Source organism: Chiloscyllium plagiosum, chromosome 37 (genome assembly GCF_004010195.1).
Source record: "Chiloscyllium plagiosum isolate BGI_BamShark_2017 chromosome 37, ASM401019v2, whole genome shotgun sequence".
In the NCBI taxonomy this organism is placed as follows: Eukaryota; Metazoa; Chordata; class Chondrichthyes; order Orectolobiformes; family Hemiscylliidae; genus Chiloscyllium; species Chiloscyllium plagiosum.
In genome coordinates this window covers 32,083,539-32,103,508 of record NC_057746.1, presented here as the reverse complement: position 1 = coordinate 32,103,508, position 19,970 = coordinate 32,083,539, and the positions used below count along the sequence as shown (strand labels likewise).

Here is a 19,970-nt window from a genome sequence, read left to right as displayed (position 1 = left end):
ATTGAAAGAGGAAGATTCTTAGGGGTCAGGTTCTCCTGCTATTGTGAGCCTTAGCAACTAAATCAACATTATCAACTACAGATAATAATCCAGGAACTGATTACACAACCTCATGCAACAGTTACCAAACTCAGGTCGCTCACTCCCCATTTGTCTGGATGAACGCAGCTTCAACAACATTCATCATCCAGGATAAAGCAGCCCGCTTGATTGGCACCACATCCACAAACATCGACTCCCTTCACCACTGACACTGAGAAGCAGCACGGTGTATTGTCTACAAGATGCACTGCAGAAATTCACCAATGTTCTTTCAACAGCACCTTCCAAACCCATGACCATTTCCATCTAAAAGTACAAGAGCAGAACATACATGGGAACACTACCACCTGCAAGTTTCCTCCCATCCTGACTTGGAAATACATCACCATTCCTTCACTGTTACTGGGTGAAAAGTCCTGGAATTACCTCCCTCAGGACATTGTGGGTCAACCCAAAGCATGTGGACTGCAGAAGTTCAAGAAGGGAACTCATCACTACTTTCTCAAGGGTAACTGGGGATGGACAACAAACGCTGACCAGCCAGTGATGTCCACGTAAAATGAATTAATAATAAACTGCAAGTAACACTGAGACAGATTGCAAAATTCATTATAGTAATGGAGATCAACGAAACAGCACAGGAATTGAAGAAGCACCTTACATCATATACCCTGTAGAAGGCACTAATAGCATCCAAAACTGTTAAACAGCCAGGGGTTATAGGAGAGAAAATAAATACAATCACTATCAAAGATAAAAGAAACTGATGGAACTGAAGACTAACAAGTCTTGGACCTGATGTGATGCATCCCAGAATATTAGAGTTCTTCTACAAACACATAGAGTGTAACGAATGAATTAAATGAGCTGTGGGCATAGATTCAAATTGTAAACTGTCATTTAGTAGCCATTGCAGAGGTATGGCTGTAGATTGGTCAGGATGGGAGCAAAACAATACCAAGTTCTAAGGTGTACAGGAGGGATAGAAAAAATATCAGAGGAGGTGGAGTGTTATGACTGACCAGAAAAAGAATCACTTCTGTGGGAGGGAGAATGTAATTAGGGGAAAGCATTCAGTGGAGACCTTATGGGTGGAACTGAGGAACTGTAAGGGAACTAAAACCATGTAAAAGCAATATATAGACCACCAGCTCAAGAGGGCAAGATTGTATAAATGCTGGAATTAGACAGCTATGCAGCAAAAGGAGAAGGTGAGGACTGTAGATGCTGGAGATCAGAGTTGAAAAGTGTGTTGCTGATAAAGCACAGCCAATCAGGCAGCATCCAAGGAGTAGTTGAGCCAATATTTCAAGCATAAGCTCTTCATCAGGAATGTACGAATTTCCCAATTAAGAGCTTATGCTCGAAAAGTCGATTCTCCTGCTCCTTGGATGCTGCCTGACTGGCTGTGATTTTCAAGCACCACACTTTTGACTTTGAGCTATGTAGCAAAAGAAGAGTAGTAAATTTGGGGGAATTTAATCTTAATATAGACTGGGAGAAACAGACAAGTAGCTGCCAGGAATGTTGTGAATTTCTTGAGTGCGTCCAGGATAGTTTCCTACAGCAATATATCTTGGATGCAACAAGGAAGCAAGCAAGGTTGGATCCAGAAAGTCCAACGTCCTCAAACGAGGATTCCCCATCACCATAGTTAAGAAGGCCTACAGCGGGTCGGACCCATTTCCCACATTTCGGCCCTCACACCATCTCCTGTCCCCCCACAACAGCAATAAGGTTCCCATGGTCCTCACCTATTACCCCACCAGCATTCACATCCAGAGGATCATTAGCCGCCATTTCTGCAACATCTAACTGGATTCTACAAGCAAACACAAATTAACCTCCCTTTCTTGTCAGCTATCTGTAGGGACTATTCCCTCTGAGAAACCCTGGTCACTCTTCTTTCATGCCCAAGACCCCCACAGTCCATGGCACCTTTCCCTACAACTGCAGAAGGTGAAACACCTGCTTGTTTACTTTCTCCCTCTTCAGTGCCCAAACAACACCTTCCAGGTAAAGCAGCACTTTACCCACACTCCAATCAATCTGGTCTACTCCATTCACTGCTCACGATATACTTTCCTATCCAAAAGGGAAACAAAGCATAGACTGGGTGACAGCTTTGTAGAACACCCATGTTCAGCATGAAAAAAGACATTGAGCTTCCAAATGCCTACCACTTCAGCATGCAACTCATTTCCTAGCTAACATCTCTGTCTCAGGCTTGCTACAGTGCTTTAGCAAAGCTCAGTGCAAGCTGGAAGAATAGCACCTCATTTCATGATTTAGAGATGCCGGTGTTGGACTGGGGTGTACAAAGTTAAAAATCACACAACACCAGGTTATAGTCCAACAGGTTTAATTGGAAGCACTAGCTTTCGGAATGCTGCCCCTTCATCAGGTGGTTGTGCGCTCTGAAAGCTAGTGTGCTTCTGTTGGACTACAACCTGGTGTTGTGTGATTTTTAACCTCATTTTACGGTTGGGAATTCTATACCCTTCTGGACTCAATATCAAGTTCAACAACTTTAAGGCTCTTGAGATTCTCCCATGTCCTTACACCAACCCCCACACACTACGCCCAGTTATCACATAGTCTGCTGTTACAGACAACCCATTGTTAGCTACTAACGTTCCCCACTAATAGCTATCCATCCTCCCAGCCTGATCGTTATCCACTCCTTTGTCCAACTGCCCTTCTCTCTTTGGGTTCTATCTCCACCTATTGTTTGCTCCTTACCCCCTTCCCCCAACCTATCTTCAGTGTAAAAACCAACATTCCGAGCTACCATCAATTCTGAGGAAGGGTCACTGGACCTGAAACTTTAACTCTGATTTCTCTCTACAGATGCTGCCAGACCTGTTAAGCTTTTCCAGCAATTTCTACTTTTGTTTATGATTTCCAGCATCCCCAGTTCTTTAGTACTATGCAGATCCAAAAAGGTAATAATTTTTGGATTACTACCTGAGCCATGCACTAACTGGCAGAGTCAATAAGATTAAACATTTACCATTTGGCTTAAAGATTGGTTTGGGAGAAATGGGTTTGAATTTATGGGACATTGGCAAGAGTACTGGGGAAGATGGGAACTGTTCCAATGGGATCGTCTTCATCTGAATCATGCTGGGCCAGAGTCTTAGCAAGTTATATAACTGGGCTGTAGACAGGGCTTCAAAGTAAATAGTGGAGATGGAGGGTCCAGTTGTAGGGAAAATTAGAAAACCCAAATTATAGGAGGTAAGAGTGCAGGTTAGCAATGTGGCAGATAGTTAGCAGACAATAAAAGTGAGGGACAGAAAAGGTGAATGTCTTTATGCACCAAGGAATTATAAAAGTGTAAGGAAATTTACCATAAGAACAAATTTAAAAACTTTGTATCTACATGCCCGGAGCATCACAGTTAAGGATCTTCTCGGGAGTAGTGGCCATAGTATGACAGAATTCAAAATTCAGTTTGGGGCTGAGAAAGTGTAGTCCCACATTAGTGTTCTGGAATTAAACAAAGGAATTTATATAGGCATGAAGACAGATTTGGCCTGAGTAGAATGGGCAAACAGGCTATAAGATAAAACAGTGGATGAGCAGTTACAATTGTTTAAGGAGCTACCCAATTTCTCACAACTGAAATATATCCCCGTGAGGAAGAAAGATGGTAAAAAAGGGGTTAAAAAATCCATGACTAAACTAGGAGATTAAGGACAATATAAAGTCAAAAACTAAAGTGTGCCATATTGCAAAGGCCATGGCAGGTTGGAAGACTCAAACATAAACAAAGGGGTTCTAAAAAATTAATAAAAAGAGTAAATTGCCATGAAGAAATAAGAACTGTACAAATGGATAAAAATAGGTTAGGATACTGGGCCAAAATGTGGCAGTTGGAGTTTAATGTGGATAAGTGTGAGGTCATGCATTTTGTTTGGAAAAATGGGAAAGCGACCTATTATCTAAATGTGGAGAGACTTCGGGGTGCTCTGGTACAAAAGGATCTGGGTGTCCTCGTTCATAAGTCACAGAAAACTAGTCATGTAGGTACAGCAGCTGAAAATGTGTTGCTGGAAAAGCGCAGCAGGTCAGGCAGCATCCAAGGAACAGGAGAATCGACGTTTCGGGCATAAGCCCTTCTTCAGGAATCCTGAAGAAGGGCTTATGCCCGAAACGTCAATTCTCCTGTTCCTTGGATGCTGCCTGACCTGCTGCGCTTTTCCAGCAACACATTTTCAGCTCTGATCTCCAGCATCTGTAGTCCTCACTTTCTCCATGTAGGTACAGCAGACTATAAAGAAAGCAAATAGAATGTTGGCTTTTATAGCTAAAGGAATAGAATATAAAAGTAAGGAAATATTGTTGCAACGACACAAGGCATTGGTGAGACAGCATCTGGAACATTGTGCATAGTTTTGGTCGCCTTATTTGATGAAGTTGTTGTGGAATTGTGGCATTGGTGGCAGTTCAGAGGATATTCACTAGATTGATCCCAGAGACGAGGGGTTTGTCATATGAAGAGAGATTGAACAGTTTAGGCCTATACTCTCTGGAATTTAGAAGAATAAGGGGAGATCAAATTGAAGTATTCAAGATGATAAAAGGTGTGGATAAAATAGACGTGGAGTGGATGCTTCCTCTTGTGGGACATTCTAGGATGAGAGGTCATTCTAGGAAAAGGAGAAGCAAATTTAATATAAAGTTGAGGAGAAACTACTTCTCCCAAAGGGTTGTGAATCTGTAGAATTCACTACCCTAAAGTGAGGTGGATGCTGGGACAGTGGGTAAATTTAAGGAGGAGTTAGACAGATTTTTAATTGGTAATGGATTGAAGTGTTATGGGGAGAAGATAGGGAAATGGCGGTGTGTAGCATATCAGTCATAATTGAATGACTAATTCCTCTCGTATATCTCATGAATCTTATGAGTGTTATGAACCTTATATGGATGAATGAACAGTTGATTATGCCTGACAGACCTCATCGCATTTTTTTAAGAGGTCACAAAGATGGTGGACAGACCTAAGTCAATGGATGTTGTTTATATGGACTCTTGTGCAGCCAGTGACATTTCCTGTATGTGGGATTGCCTAAGTCACAAGATGTGCCCATGGCTTCTTATCTGTCTCAAATTTGCATTAGAATCAAAGAGTGCAGTGCTGGAAAAGCACAGCCGTTCAGGCAGCATCCATGGAGCTGAAGAGTCGACGTTTCGAGCATAAGCATTTGCTCAAAACATTGACAGGAATGGCATTCCTGATGAAGAGCTTTTGCCGAAATGTCGACTCTCCTGCTTCTCCGATGCTGCCTAACTGGTTGTGCTTTTCCAGCACCACACTCTTCGACTCTGATTTCCAGCATCTGCAGTCCTCACATTTGCATTACACTTGCTTGACCTCCCTGTAATATCTAAACTTACATGTTTAATTTGCTTTACTTATTGAAACTTTACAAACTAGAAATTAGTTGAGAGTCTTTTTTCTTACCTACCAATCAGCTCTCTCCTCTACAGTTGTAAATTCTTTCCTTTCCCGTCCTATTTTAGATATCTATGCCTTTCCAAATTCTTGGTATGGAAACAAAGTCTTCAACAGCAGCCACTCAATAACAAATCAATTCAAGGGTTTGCTGTGATGTTAGTCTTAGACTGTTTTCCCTTCTCCTCATACTATTTTAAGTGGTGTCTGCTCATTCTCTCTCCCAATCAGACTGTCTGAGTCCTCCTCTCACTCACTCAGTTAGGTGTTGGGAGACTGCATCTGAGTCCTCCTCTCGCCCTCTCAGTTATGTTCTGGTGTCTGTATCTGAGTCCTCCTCTCTCACACTCAGTTTGATGCTGGTGAATGTATCTGGGTCATCCTCTCTCACACTCAGTTTGATGCTGGTGAATGTATCTGGGTCTTCCTCTCTCCCATTCAGCTAGATGTTGGGAAACTGTATTGAGATCCTCCTCTCTCCCACTCAGTTAGGTGTTGGTGACAGTATCTGGATCTTCCTGTGTCCCACTCAGTTAGGTCCTGTTGATTGTTCTGGCTTCAGCATAGAGATCAATCATCTGACAAACAATATGTCTGAACTTATGTGGTTATACAAACTCCAAACTGTTGTTTTATACATTTCGGGATTTTCTGGTCATGGGAATTTCTTCCTGCAGCAGCATATATGATGTATTGATCTGAAACAGAGAGAAAGCATGGTCTGTAGAGTCATTGATGAAACCACTGCAGATAAAATGACTGTGCGCAGAATCATTGAAGAAGCACCAGCACAGGCTGGACTGGTCTCAGGAGTTGCTATTGGGACAGTATGGATCCTGACCCTATTCCCATCATTACTGAAACCAGATAAACATTTGTTCTGACAGAATCAGGTCTAGATTGATATAGGGTGCATGAATAATGTATTTTTATATCATTTATTTTAAAGTTTGGATGTTTGAATTTTGAATCAGTGACATTGGGATTTTTTCTGCAAGTTTGAAAGGAGTTGATGATTAAATTTTAAGTATTTCTGTCACCATGGTGATTTCTGAGAGAATGGCTTTTTGTTTACATTAGGAGAGTTAACAACAGAGCAAGGTGAACAGTTGTGCCACAGAATTCCTGTTAGAAACTTCTAGATTTTTGTTTAAGCTTAGGGCAAACATCCATAACTTGAAAATAATGGTTTTTTTTAAAGTTTCAGTTTGAGGTAGCTCTGCAGAAGTACGGGAATGGATAAAGCAATGCTCCTGCGAAATGAAGAAGATAATACAAATAGATTACTTTAAAACAAGAAGTTGAGTAAATTCCCAGATCAGAAGTGTTTAAATAAAACCCTGAAGAGGCTATTCTAAGCTGAATATGCATAAACTCAGGTGCATGGAAACTCCAGGGAAAGGCAATCACATTTTCTAGATGGGGAACTGAAGTCATAGTTAAATTAAATGTATCTAGATATTAGAGAAATAGATTATTTTCTGGTGTGACTCTGCAAATGGTATTCGTTTGGGGATTGTTTTGTGAATTGTAGACAATAGACAATAGGTGCAGGAGTAGGCCATTCTGCCCTTTGTGCCAGCACCATCATTCATTATGATCGTGACTGATCATCCTCAATCAGTATCCTGTTCCTGCCTTATCCCCATAACCCTTGATTCCACTATCCTTAAGAGCCCTATCCAACTCTTTCTTGAAAGTATCTAGAGACTTGGCCTCCACAGCCTTCTGGGGCAGAGCATTCCATACACCCACCACTCTCTGGGTGAAGAAGTTTCTCCTCAACTCTGTTCTAAGTGGCCTACCCCTTATTATTAAACTGTGTCCTCTGGTTCAGGACTTGCCCATCAGCGGAAACATGCTTCCTGCCTCCAGAGTGTCCAACATGAGTGTTTTCGGATGAATGGAATTATATTTTCCTGATAGCTTCACAACTGTGCTATATGTTAATAGTTTGGGTTTATCTGATGATCTAACAAGTCAGATTTCAGTGTGGGTTCTGACCTATCCAACAAAAACAGCTAGAACCATGACAACTGGCAACACATCATTATTTGGAGCAGTATCCATCTCGAGTTTAGGAGTCTAATTGCAGTTATACAAGATTTTTAGTGATCCAGCACACGGAAGACTTTGTGCAGTTTACGGTCTCTCTATCTAAGAAACTATATACAGTACTTGCCAGAAACAAAGAGAGAGAACTTAGAGGAATGACAGGAGATTTAATTTAAACATAGATAATTCTAACTGGCAGGACTGATTGTATGCAAAGATGATACTTTCTCTGGCCACAGGTTATAGAACCAGGGGTCACTGATTCAGGATGTAAGATAAGAAAATTTTCTACATTCGGAGGGTGTGAATCTGTGAAATTGACTGCCACAGAATACTATGGAAGTCACATCACTGAATCTATTGGTGGAAGAGATAGATTTCTAGAGGCTAAATATGTCAAGATGCATGGGAGAGAACAAGAGTATGGTATTAAGATAAAGGATAAGCTATAATCATATTAAATGGCACAGAAGTCTTGATGGACTGAAGGACCTACTTCCACTTCTAATTTCTATGGTACCTAGTCTCGAGGAGAAATACACTTGCATTTGTGGGAGAGCAACAAATATTTTATGAGGCTAATGCCTTGGGTGAAAAGTTTATCCTTTGAGGAAAGATGAAATACTCTGGACTATTATTGTCTGAAATTTAGAAGAATGAAAAGTGGTCACATTCAAACGTACAAATATTTAGCATAGCAGGACTTCTTCAAGGTTGAATATATGGAAGAGAAGTGACAGTGAACTAAATAATCAAATAATAACAAAGCACAACAGAAACTGGAGATCTGAAATAACACCAGAAATTGCTGGAGAAACTCAGCAGCATCTGCGAAGAACAAAACAGAGCTAATGTTTTGAGTCTGGTATGACTCTTCTGAACTGAAGGGAGCTGAAACTTCTGCTTTTAATCTGTTGACAAAGTAGGTGGAGGGGTGAGTGGAAGAGATTTAGATTATTTAGATTAGATTACATTACAGTGTAGAAACAGGCCTTTCAGCCCAACAAGTCCACACCGCCCCGCCGAAGCACAACCCACCCATACACCCACATTTACCCCTATACCTAACACTACGGGCAATTTAGCATGGCCAATTCACCTGACCTGCACATCTTTGGACTGTGGGAGGAAACCGGAGCACCCGGAGGAAACCCACGCAGACACGGGGAGAACGTGCAAACTCCACACAGTCAGTCGCCTGAGGCGGGAATTGAACCCGGGTCTCTAGCGCTGTGAGGCAGTAGTGCTAACCACTGTGCCACCGTGCTGGTGAGGAAGCTCAGATTTTTTTTTTAAGTGTTTCATTTCATTGCCACTTCTCTTTCAGGTTTGTCCAACTTGAAGAAGTGCTGTCCTTCTCTCCAATAAGATTTCCATTCGAACCTTTCAGATTGTTCACCTTCATTGCTTTTGATCTCAGTTCTGCTGTTTGAGAAAATGTTCCTAAAACTCACTTTCACAGCACAATCCTCTTCCTCAATGACTGTCTCATGCTCTGCCTTACCCAGCATGGATTACAACTGAAGTTCGACTCTTCATGATTGAAATTCACCCATGATTACAGAGATCTATGATGCATACAATGCTCTTTAGGCAGCTGATCACATTGCATCCTACGATCAACACTCAGTGTCATGTGTGCCACATGCACATTCTTGACTTCTTTCTCCATCAGCACTGTCTCACATCATCTCAAAGCTGTCCATATGCCCAGTTCAATTTTATATTTTTGACTCATTTCAATGCCTTAACAGAAACAATTTTAAAAGTAAGTCATGGACAGTGATAAGCATTGCTAGCTGGGACCAGCATTTACTGCTTATTCCTAGATGCCTCTTGAGAAGGTCTGTTGGCTTCTTGAACTGTTGCAGTCCACATGCTGTGCATAGACCTAAATTGCCCTCAGGGAGGGAATTCCAGGATTTTGACACAGCAACACTGAAAGAGTGGCGATATATTTCCAAGTCAGGATGGTGAGTGGCTTGGAGGGGAACTTACAGGGAGTGGTGTTCCCATGTGTCTGCTGCCCTTGTCTGTCTCGATCAAAGTGGTCATGGGTTTGGAAGGTATTGCTGAAAGATCTTTGATGAATCTCTGCAGTGCATCTTGTAGATGTTGCACACTGACTGTCAGTGGTGGAGGCAGTGGATGTTTGTGTTTGTGTTTGTGGCATTAATCAAGTGGGTTGCTTTGTCTTGGATAGTGTCATGCTTTTTATTTCTTTTTCTGAAATTGCTGCACTTCATTCCATCGGTTTCAACCCAATCATGTTCCCATACTTGCTGATGAGAGTGACAGTGTTGTCATCTGGCATGCCAAACTCACACAACCTGCTGCCACCTCCTTCACAAAATCCATAAAACAAGATTGCCCTGACAAACCAACCATTTCAATCTGTTTTTGCCCCACTGAACTTATTTCTTCCTATCTGTATTTTTCTCCCATTGTCTAGGTTCTACATACAGTTACAATTCTTCTTAAGATTTACATCAGTTTTACAATTTTGAGTTTCCTGCACCTAGCTGCCTCGTCTCCACCATGGACATGCAACCATCTCTGATCAGGATGGTCTGAAGGCTTTCCACTTCTTCCTTGAAAACAGTCGGGAGTCCTTCACCTGACAAAAAAACAGTGCGCAGAAAGCTTGTGATTTCAAATAAACCTGTTGTGTGACTTCTGACTTTGTCCATCCCAGATCAACACTGGGCATGTCATCTTTGAAAAGAGGCCTGAACAATTCCCACCAACTTCCATCCTCCTTTGTCTGGCTGAGCTCATTCTTCCTTTAGCCCTTCTCACTTTCTACACATGTTTCACAGCTATGTCTGTCTCATTGTGAGCTATGTAGAATATTCCTTGTTCTAATCCTACCACAAATCCTTCTCCAATAAATCAATGATATCATTAGTACTGTTTCCTGTTCTCATCCAGGAATGGAAAAGTTCATCAGTTTTACTTTTAAATTTCATCCTGACCTTTCTGACCTTCACCTCGTCTCTGACTCTTCCAATTCTCTCACTTGACTTCACTGTTTCCATTTCTGGGTATAGGTTTTCCAACAATACTTACAACATACGCACTGACTCCCACAGTTACCATGACTTCATTTTCACACAGCTTGTTTACTGCCTGGACTCCATTCCAGTCTCCCAGTTTCTCTGTGTCTGTCATGCCTTTCTGATGATACTGCCTTCCACAGGGCTGCCTCTAACAAATCCACCCTTTTCTTCAACTGATTATTCTCCACAATTGTAGTTGAAAGGGTTCTCAGCAAGGTCCGACTCGTTTCTCACAGTTTTGCCTTAACTTCTTCAACTCCCTCTTCGGTCATTAAAAAGGTTAGGGTTAGAGTTAGGGTCCTCATTGGCCAAAGTATTATTCTCCACTTCGAAGGATCATCCTCCACCATTTCCACCACCTCCAGCAGTATGCCACCACCAAACATATGCTCCCTTTCCTTATACTGTCAGCATTCTGCAAGGACCATTTTCTCCTTGAGACCCTGGTGCACTCCACCATCACTCATGTTTAACCCTCCCCCATGGGACCCTTCCATGCAATTGCAGAAGTTGCATTTCCGATTGCTTCATTATTTCTTCCTTTGTGCTCCACCCAACAATGTAGCTACTGTTAGTGGGCATATCCGCTATTCCCACAAGTTACCTCATGCCTGTATCATTTTCCATCTCTACTCAAACCATTTCTTCACCTTGGTTTTCACTTCATTCCTTTCTAACACTTCTGTCATTCTTAACTGCCCTGTACACTTCAAGATTTAAATCCAAATCCATATCATCCTAAAGCGATACTTCGGTATTATCTATCAAGTCACACTGATTTCTTTCTATTTGATCTCTCAGTTCATCTGCATTGTTCAAATGAGTCGAGTGTGTGTTGCTGGAAAAACACAGCAGGTCAGGCCGCATCTGAGGAGCAGAAGAATCGACGTTTTGGGCCAGAGCCCTTCATGCATTGTTCAAATACTATGTGCACTCAGATATAGAACCTTTAATTCCATCCTTTTGCTCTTTTTGTAAACTTTAGTCTTATTGTTGGTTTATTCTTAGATTTGAACTCTATTCATTCTTGTAACAGCTGTTTATCATTTGCTGAATTAATATCTTTCTCTTGCCCTTGACACTACTTTTTGATTAGGTAAAAACAATGACTGCAGATGTTGGAAACCAGATTCTGGAGTAGAGTGGTGCTGGAAAAGCACAGCAGTTCAGGCAGCATCCGAGGACCGAGGAAAATCACTACTCTTTGATTCAATATCTTTCTAAATTTGATCTCTTGCTTCCAATATTTAGTTTAAAATTCTCTTGATTTCCCTAGTTATACTGCCAACATAGCACATTGGATCAGTGGTTAGCACTGCTACCTCACAATGCCAGGGGCCTGGTTCAATTCCAGGCATGAGTGACTGTGTGGAGTTTGCACATTCTCCCTGTATTTGCATGGGGTTTCCTCTAGTTTTTCCCATAGTCCAACGATGTGCATTTTGGGTGAATTGGCCATGCTAAATTGCCCATAGTGTTTCGGGATGAGTAGGTTAGGTGCATTAGTCAGGGGTAAGGTAAAGTAATAGGGTAGTGGAATGGGTCTGGGTGGGATACGTTTTGGAGGGTAGGTGTGGACTTGCTGGGTCTAATGGCCTGTTTCCACACTGTAGGGGTTCTATGTCTAAACTTTGTTCTTTTCCGGCTTATGTCTTTGGTACCTACATGGATGACAATAATTGAATCATCCGCCTCTCACTGCAAGATTCTCACCAACCCTGGTGAGACAACATAGCTGTCTGAAGGCATGCTCTTTGCTGCAGAGACAATGTCAATCCCCCCAACAACTGAGTTATGTTCCAAATCCATTCCTTCTCCCTCCTCCTTTTCAATGGCTTCCTGTACCATGATATCATGGTATGTTTGCTCATCCATCCTGCAGCCCTCACTCTCATCTAGGCAAGCTGAAAGATCATCAAACCTGTTGGATAATTGTAATAGCTACAACTCCTGTGTTCCATCCCTCTGGTTTTCCTTACCTGCCTGACTCACAGTGAGGTTTTATCGTCTCTGAACAGAGCAAACCAGATGACACAAACCTAAACCTGACAAAAAGGATCCAGGTAACCTTCCTCCACCCTGGTGTGTCACAACATCTCTATTTTAGTTCTAGCTGATATATTTTGAGTTGAAGCTGCTCAAAGTTCAAATACATGTCTCACACATGTTTACTCTGGAGCAGATAGGCATCCAGGAATTCACATATGCTGCAGCTCTGACAGATCAACTGCCCTACTATACTTAATCTATTTTGAAGAACTATTCAAATTTTTAAATCATTTATGCATGGAACAACTTTTTGTTCATGTTTATTTAACCTTACTATCATTTGCTCCACTAAAGGAATAGAATAAACTTTTGTCACTTAGCAGATGCTATTGCATCTTCTTCTCCTGCCGCAGAGAAAGAATCAATTCCTAAAGCTAATAAAGTTTAGAAGAAGCAAAAGTATACTTCCCTTCCTTAATTTACTTAATCATTAACGCCAATTTTGCAGTAAGATGTAATGTCTGCAGGGTCTTATATTGTGAAGGCATAGGTTTGCAGCATGGTAGCTCAGTGGTTAGCACTACTGCCTCACAGCACCAGGGATCCAGGTTCAATTCCAGCCTCTGGAAACTGTCTGTGTGGTGTTTACACATTCTCCCCATGTCTGTGTGGGTTTCCTCCCACAATCCAATGTAGTGCAGGTTTGGTGAATTGGCCATGCTAAAAAAATTGCCCAAAGTGTTTAGGGATGTGTAGGTTAGGTGCATTAGTTAGGGGTAAATGTAGAGGAATGGGTTTGGATGGGATAGTCTTCAGAGGGTTGTTGGGCCCAAGGGTCTGTTTCCACACTGTAGGAATTCTAATTCTAATTTGGCTATACTAAGTAAAACAAGTACACTAATGTTCTGACACAAGGAAAAGTTAGACTAGAGAGATACAATTGTGGTAAAACCTCTGTGATTTGTATGTATTTTGGCATCATTTATTTTGGATTTTAAGCTTGTGGCATTTGAGTTTGACCTATGTCTATGGATGGTGGAGGCGGTATTAATCATTAACTTATCAATATTCCTGGGCTTGTAATTTTTATAAGCCAGCATGACAGAGGGAATACCTGGGGTGATAATGGGAAGACCCCATAGCTCAGAAAGCTTTTGGTTACCATTTACACAACTCCTTGTTCAAGTTCGATGCATTAAACAGTTTCTCCTAGAGAAAGGAGATAGTTGTGAAAAGTTAGGAAAAATGTTGCCTGAATGTAAGGATTTTAGTTTGAAAGCTCCACACCAGAAGTGTTTGATTAGAAAGTGAAAGGGTTTATCTGAAGCTGAGGATATATAAGGTCATTTGTTTAATTAATCAAGGAAGACGTTAGCAAATTCTCAAGACTGGGAGTTGAAAACAACAGTTAAGCTAAACTTATCAATGTGACGGGGTTGGAACTTTATAAATAGATGGTATTCGGAAAAATATTGGTGAGACCTCTTCAGAAGTACTGTGTCTGGTTCTGATCATCCTGTTATAATAGGGAGGATATTAATTAAATGAGATAGGTTCAGAAGAGATTTACGAGGATGTTGCTGCACATTTTGAATTATAAAGAAAGGCTGGATAGACTGGGACTTTACTGGAATGTAGTAGGTTGAGAGGTGACCTTATAGAACAAAGAAAATTTACAGCTCAGGAACAGGACTATTGGCCCTCCAAGCCTGAGCCAATCCAAATCTACTGTCTACACTTGTCGCCCAATTCCTAAGCATCTGTACCCTCTGCTCCCCACCTATTCATGCATCTGTCCAGACGCATCTTAAATGAATTTCTCGAGGCTTTTAAACGTTAGGGTTAATAGTAGGTTCCTTTTCCCTAGGACGTGGGATTTCAAGACTGGAGGGCACATTTTTGAGGAAAGAGAGTGAACAAAGTTGCAGTTGTATAAGACTCTGGTGCGGCCGCATCTGGAGTATTGTGTGCAGTTTTGGTCGCCATACTATAGGAAGGATGTGGAGGCACTGGAACGGGTGCAGAGGAGGTTTACCAGGATGTTGCCTGGTATGGTAGAAAGATCGTATGAGGAAAGGCTGAGGCACTTGGGGTTGTTTTCATTGGAGAAAAGAAGGTTTAGGGGGGACTTGATAGAGGTGTATAAGATGATTAGGGGTTTAGATAGGGTCGACAGTGAGAATCTTTTTCCACATATGGAGTCAGCGATTACAAGGGGGCATAGCTTTAAATTAAAGGGGGGTAGGTATAGGACAGATGTTAGGGGTAGGTTCTTTACTCAGCGAGTCGTGAGTTCATGGAATGCCCTGCCAGTAGCAGTAGTGGACTCTCCCTCTAGCTTTATGTTTCTGTGATATTAATTAAGAGCTAAATGATGGGCAGGTCAACAAAAGAACTCACTTTCTTTTCCTTAAATGATTCCATGGGTTTTTTTTTTATATCCTCTTGTGAGGTTTAGGTGGGTTTAACATTCAACAAACAAAACTCAAGTAGTATAGGAATCTCTTATTGTTACACTTCAGTGGATCATATGCACAATTCTAGAGTGGGACCTGACCTGATGACCTTCTAACTCAGAGATATGACTGCTGTCAACTCAGTGAAAGTCAGCACAAAGCTAACACATTTCTCATGAGGAAGTTGTGACAGAAGGGACAGGGTGGGTTACGATTTGCACTACCCTACATTTAGCTTCTGGGATTAAAATGTTCTATAAGCACTGTAGCAAAACGGTTGAACTTGACAGAGAAGTAAGTTTCTCGTAACTCCACATGACTTCCAATTAGACAGAGCTGTTGGACTCCCCTGCAAAGTGCTGCCTTTCACCTTGAAGGAAACTGCATGATTCCAAGTAAACAAAGATCGAGTAGTTCAAGCATTCCTAAAATGGCAGTACAAACTGCAGAAGAAATATATCAAAACAAGACTGTTTGGCAATAATATTTTAAGGCTTTTATTGTGCTCCTCTTTTAGAATTCTAACTCACCAGTGGAATCTTCCCAAAACACTAATCAATACGGGCCTTGTCAAGAAAGATGGGAAAATCACATGACATCGACATTAAGGAGTTTCTCAACATCAAGGGCAAAAGACCCATTTTCCAACCATGTGTTGAATGGCGAAACAAGATTCTCATTCGTGAGCAGCAAGAAGCCTATTTGCATGCATCAGCATGTATTAACATCTGATTTCTAGTTAATCTCACTTCATCGGTATGCAGTTTCCTGTTTCCCCCACCTGCCGATAGAAACTAGATATTGACAATTCCCGATGCAAATGTCAGAGTGGTTTCCTGGCAACTCCGGCTCACCACTTGCTTCTCTGGCCTTGCAGCATTGACAGCAGTCACCAATATCTCAGGGTGTGCTCAAAGGGCAGCATCCTCATGCAGCCTCCTGCATGGACCTTGGCATTGGAACATGTACCAGCTTGACTGTACCATCATGGCATAGTTCTGTCTGGCACATCACTTACAATGTAGTCCTGTAATTCAGTAGTATATGTTTGAGTGCTGCAACTAGGTATTTTAGTGCAGATATAACCACCTTTCTTATTTAATGGAATATGCTGCATCGCAGGGATTCTCACTTGCTCCGTTGACGTTCACTCGTATTGAACTGATTTGGAGGCTGGCAGTATCCCTGGATAGCCTTGTCTTTTTGCACTTTGCCCTCAGCCAGAGCTTAAATAGTCATGGTATTCTTTAGTCTTGACTTTTAAGGCAGATATAAAGCCAAGCTGCTTGTCGTGGTTGTCAATTGTCATCAGTCATGGAGATCAACATGTTGCTCGACATCATCAATGCAACATCAATCCAAAATCTAACGCATGTGCCAGCAGCATTCATGGTAAACGCATTGCATGCACCTCAATTAATTCATTCACAAAGGAAAAAGACAATGTTGTTGAGGAGAATACTGAGTTACAGGCTATTAGACTAGACGGAATTGAGGTTTATAAGGAGGAGGGGTTAGCAATTCTGGAAAGTGTGAAACTGGATTTATCCCCTCGACTGGATGGGATTTATCCTAGGTCATTGGATGGACATATGGATGATAATGGAATAGTGTAAGTTAGATGGGCTTCAGATCGGATTCACAAGGTGGCGCAACATCAAGGGCCTGTACTGTGGCGTCATGTTCTATGTTCTATGTTGAATAGCCATGTCTCAAAGTCTAAGGGTAGTTGCCCTGACTCAAATCAAATGAGACACCCTTCAGTTAATTACAGGAAGTCAAGGATACTGTCTGAGATCAATCCCAGAGCCTGATCGCAGTCAGGGTCTGAAGGTCTCTGTCACTGTAGTCCAGGGAGTGGACCATGGTCAGTCCTGGGGATCAAAGTTGAAACTTTATTGCTGGAACAGCACAGCAGGTCAGGCAGCATCCAGGGAACAGGAGATTCGACGTTTCGGGCACAGGCCCTTCTTCAGGAATGGGCAGAGAGTGTTCAGCAGGAGAAGATAAAAGGTAGGGAGGAGGGACTTGGAGGAGGGGCGTTGGAAATGTGATAGGTGGAAAGAGGTCAAGGTGGGGGTGATAGGTCGGAGTAGGATGGAGGCGGAGAGGTCAGGAAGAAGACTGCAGGTCAGGAAGGCGGTGCCGGGCTGGAGGGATTCGGCTGAGACAAGGTGGGGGGAGGGGGGATGAAGAAACTGGTGAAGTCCAAGTTCATCCCCTGTGGTTGGAGTGTTCCCAGTCGGAAGATAAGACGCTCCTCCTCCGACCGTCGGGTTGTTGTGGTTTGGCGGTGGATGAGTCCAATGACCTGCATATCCTCGGTGGAGTGGGAGGGGGAGTTGAAATGCTGTGCTACAGGTTGGTTGGGTTGGTTCGTCCGGGTGGCCCAGAGGTGCTCTCTGAATCGCTCCGCAAGTAGGCGGCCTGTCTCCCCCATATAGAGGGGGCCACATCGGGTGCAGAGGATGCAATAGATGATGTGTGTGGAGGTGCAGGTGAATTTGTGGCGGATATGGAAGTTTCCTTTGGGGCCTTGGAGAGAAGTGAGGGGGGAGGTGTGGGCGCAGGTGTTGCACCTCCTGCGGTTGCAAGGGAAGGTGCCGGGAGTGGTGGTTGGGTCGGTGGGGGGTGTGGATCTGACAAGGGAGTCGCGGAGGGAGTGGTCTCTACGGAAAGCTGGTAGGGGAGGGGAGGGAAATATATCCTTGGTGGTGGGGTCCGTTTGGAGGTGGCGGAAATGACGGCGGATGTTGCGCTGTCCATGGAGATTGGTGGGGTGGTAGGTGAGGGCCAGTGGGGTTCTGTCCTGGTGGGGTTTGGAGGGGCGGGGCTCAAGGGCAGAGGAGCGGGAAGTGGAAGAGATGTGGTGGAGGGCATTGTCGACCACGTCGGGGGGGAAATTGCGGTCCTTGAAGAAGGAGGCCATCTGGGTTGTGCGTTTTTGGAACTGGTCCTCCTGGGAGCAGATGCGGCGGAGTCGAAGTAGGCACGGAGGCGAAGGCGGCGGAAGAATTGTTCGATGTCACGCCGCGTGTTGAACTCGTTGATCCGAGAGCGTAGGGGAATGAAGGTGAGGCCTCTGCAGAGGACTGATCTTTCATCCTCAGATAGGGGTAGTTCTGGAGGGATAGTGAAAACACGGCAGGGCTGGGAGCTAGGACCTGGTGTGGGGCGGGAGCTGGGAGTGGGAGCGGGGTTGGGCGTGGGGGCGGGGATGGAGATCGGCATTTATCCTCTTTTATGACAGATTGTAAAGGTACTCCAAGCAATTACAGAAGAGTCAGTTTAATTTCAGTGGTGGGGAAACTTCTTGATTATTCAGGGTGACACATGGAAAAAGGTGGGTTGATTTGGAACAGTCAGTATGGATTTCTGGAGGGGAACTCATGCTTGGCTAAATTGTATTTGTTTTGAGAAGATAATGGAAAGGATAAGTAAGAGCAATGCTGCTGATGTAGTGTACATGGCCTTTCAGAAGGTGTATGATATGTCACACAGCAGACATGAGAAAAGTTGTAGAACAGAGAGAACAAAGAACAAAGAAAATTACAGCATAGGAATAGGCCCTTCAGCCCACAAAGCCTGCACCGATCCAAATCCTCTATCTAAACCTGTCACCTATTTTCCAAGGATCTGTATCCCTTTGCTCCCTGGCGAAAGTGAGGACTGCAGATGCTGGAGATTAGAGTCAAGATTAGAGTGGTGCTGGAAATGCACAGCAGACCAGGTTTCCTGATGAATTGCTCTTGCCCGAAATGTTGATTTTCCTGCTCCTCAGATACTGACTGATCTGCTGTGCATTTCCAGCACCACTCGAAGTTTGACTCTAATCCCTCTGCTCCCTGCCCATTCATGAATCTGTCTGGACACATCTTAAATGACATTGTTTATCTCGCCTATACCACCTCCAGTAGCAATGCGTTCCAGGCCCCCACCACTCTCTGCATAAAGAATATTCCACATACATTCCCCTCAAACATTTCCCCTCTCACCTTGAACTCATGACCCCTAATAATTGAGTCCCCCATTCTGGGGAAAAAGCTTCTTGCTATCCACCTGTCCATACCTCTCATAATTTTGTAGACCTTAGTAAGGACCCCCTCAACTTCTGCCTTTCCAATGAAAATAATCATAATCTTCTCAACCTCTCTTCATAGCTAGCACCCTTCATACCAGGCAACATTCTGGTGAACTTCCTCTGCACCCTCTCCATATCCTTTTGGTAATGTGGTGACCAGAACTGTGCGCAGTATTCCAAATGTGGCCGAACCAAATGTAACATGACCTGCCGACTCTTGTACTCAAAAACCCATCTGATGAAGGAAAGCATGTCGTATGCCTTCTTGACCATTCTATCGACCTGCATTGCCACCTTCAGGGTACAATGGACCTGAACATCCAGATCTCTGTACATCCTTTGTGGCATCCTTAAATACAGGTGAGGTACCGGAGGACTGGAAGATTGCTCATGTTGTCCCCCTGTACAAGAAAGGTAGTAGGGATATTCTGGGTAACGACAGACCAGTGAGCCTGACGTCAAGTGGTGGGGAAGTTGCTGGAGAGGGTACTGAGGGATAGGATCTATTTATATTTGGAAAGGAATGAACTTATCGATGATGGGCAACATGGTTTTGTGAGGGGGAGATTGTGCCTTACCAACTTGATAGAGTTCTTCGAGGAAGTGACCAAGTTGTTAGATGAAGGAAGGGTTGTTGATGTCATATACATGGACTTTAGTAAGGTGTTTGATAAGGTTCCCCATTGTAGACTAATGGAGAAAGTGAAGTCACATGGTGTGCAGGGTATTCTAGCTAGGTGGATAAAGAACTGGTTGAGCAACAGGAGACAGAGAGTAGTAGTTGAAGGGAGTTTTTCGAAATGGAGAAAGGTGACCAGTGGTGTTCC

At 43.1% G+C, this 19,970-nt stretch overlaps 1 protein-coding gene across 8 annotated transcripts in view; it reads right to left on the bottom strand.

Annotated features, from left to right (window-relative positions):
* The window catches only part of LOC122541477 (carcinoembryonic antigen-related cell adhesion molecule 6-like), a 178,319-nt gene that overhangs the window by 57,965 nt on the left and 100,384 nt on the right, over positions 1–19,970 (bottom strand). The window contains exon 5 of one of the 8 annotated variants that reach the window (XM_043678272.1): positions 5,370–6,201. The exons of the other annotated variants lie outside the window; for them this stretch is intronic. Within the exon in view, the coding sequence (XP_043534207.1) occupies positions 6,159–6,201 (43 nt within the window). The 3' untranslated portion in view covers positions 5,370–6,158. Of the gene's footprint in view, positions 1–5,369; positions 6,202–19,970 lie in introns of those variants that run through there. 8 annotated transcript variants of the gene reach the window in all.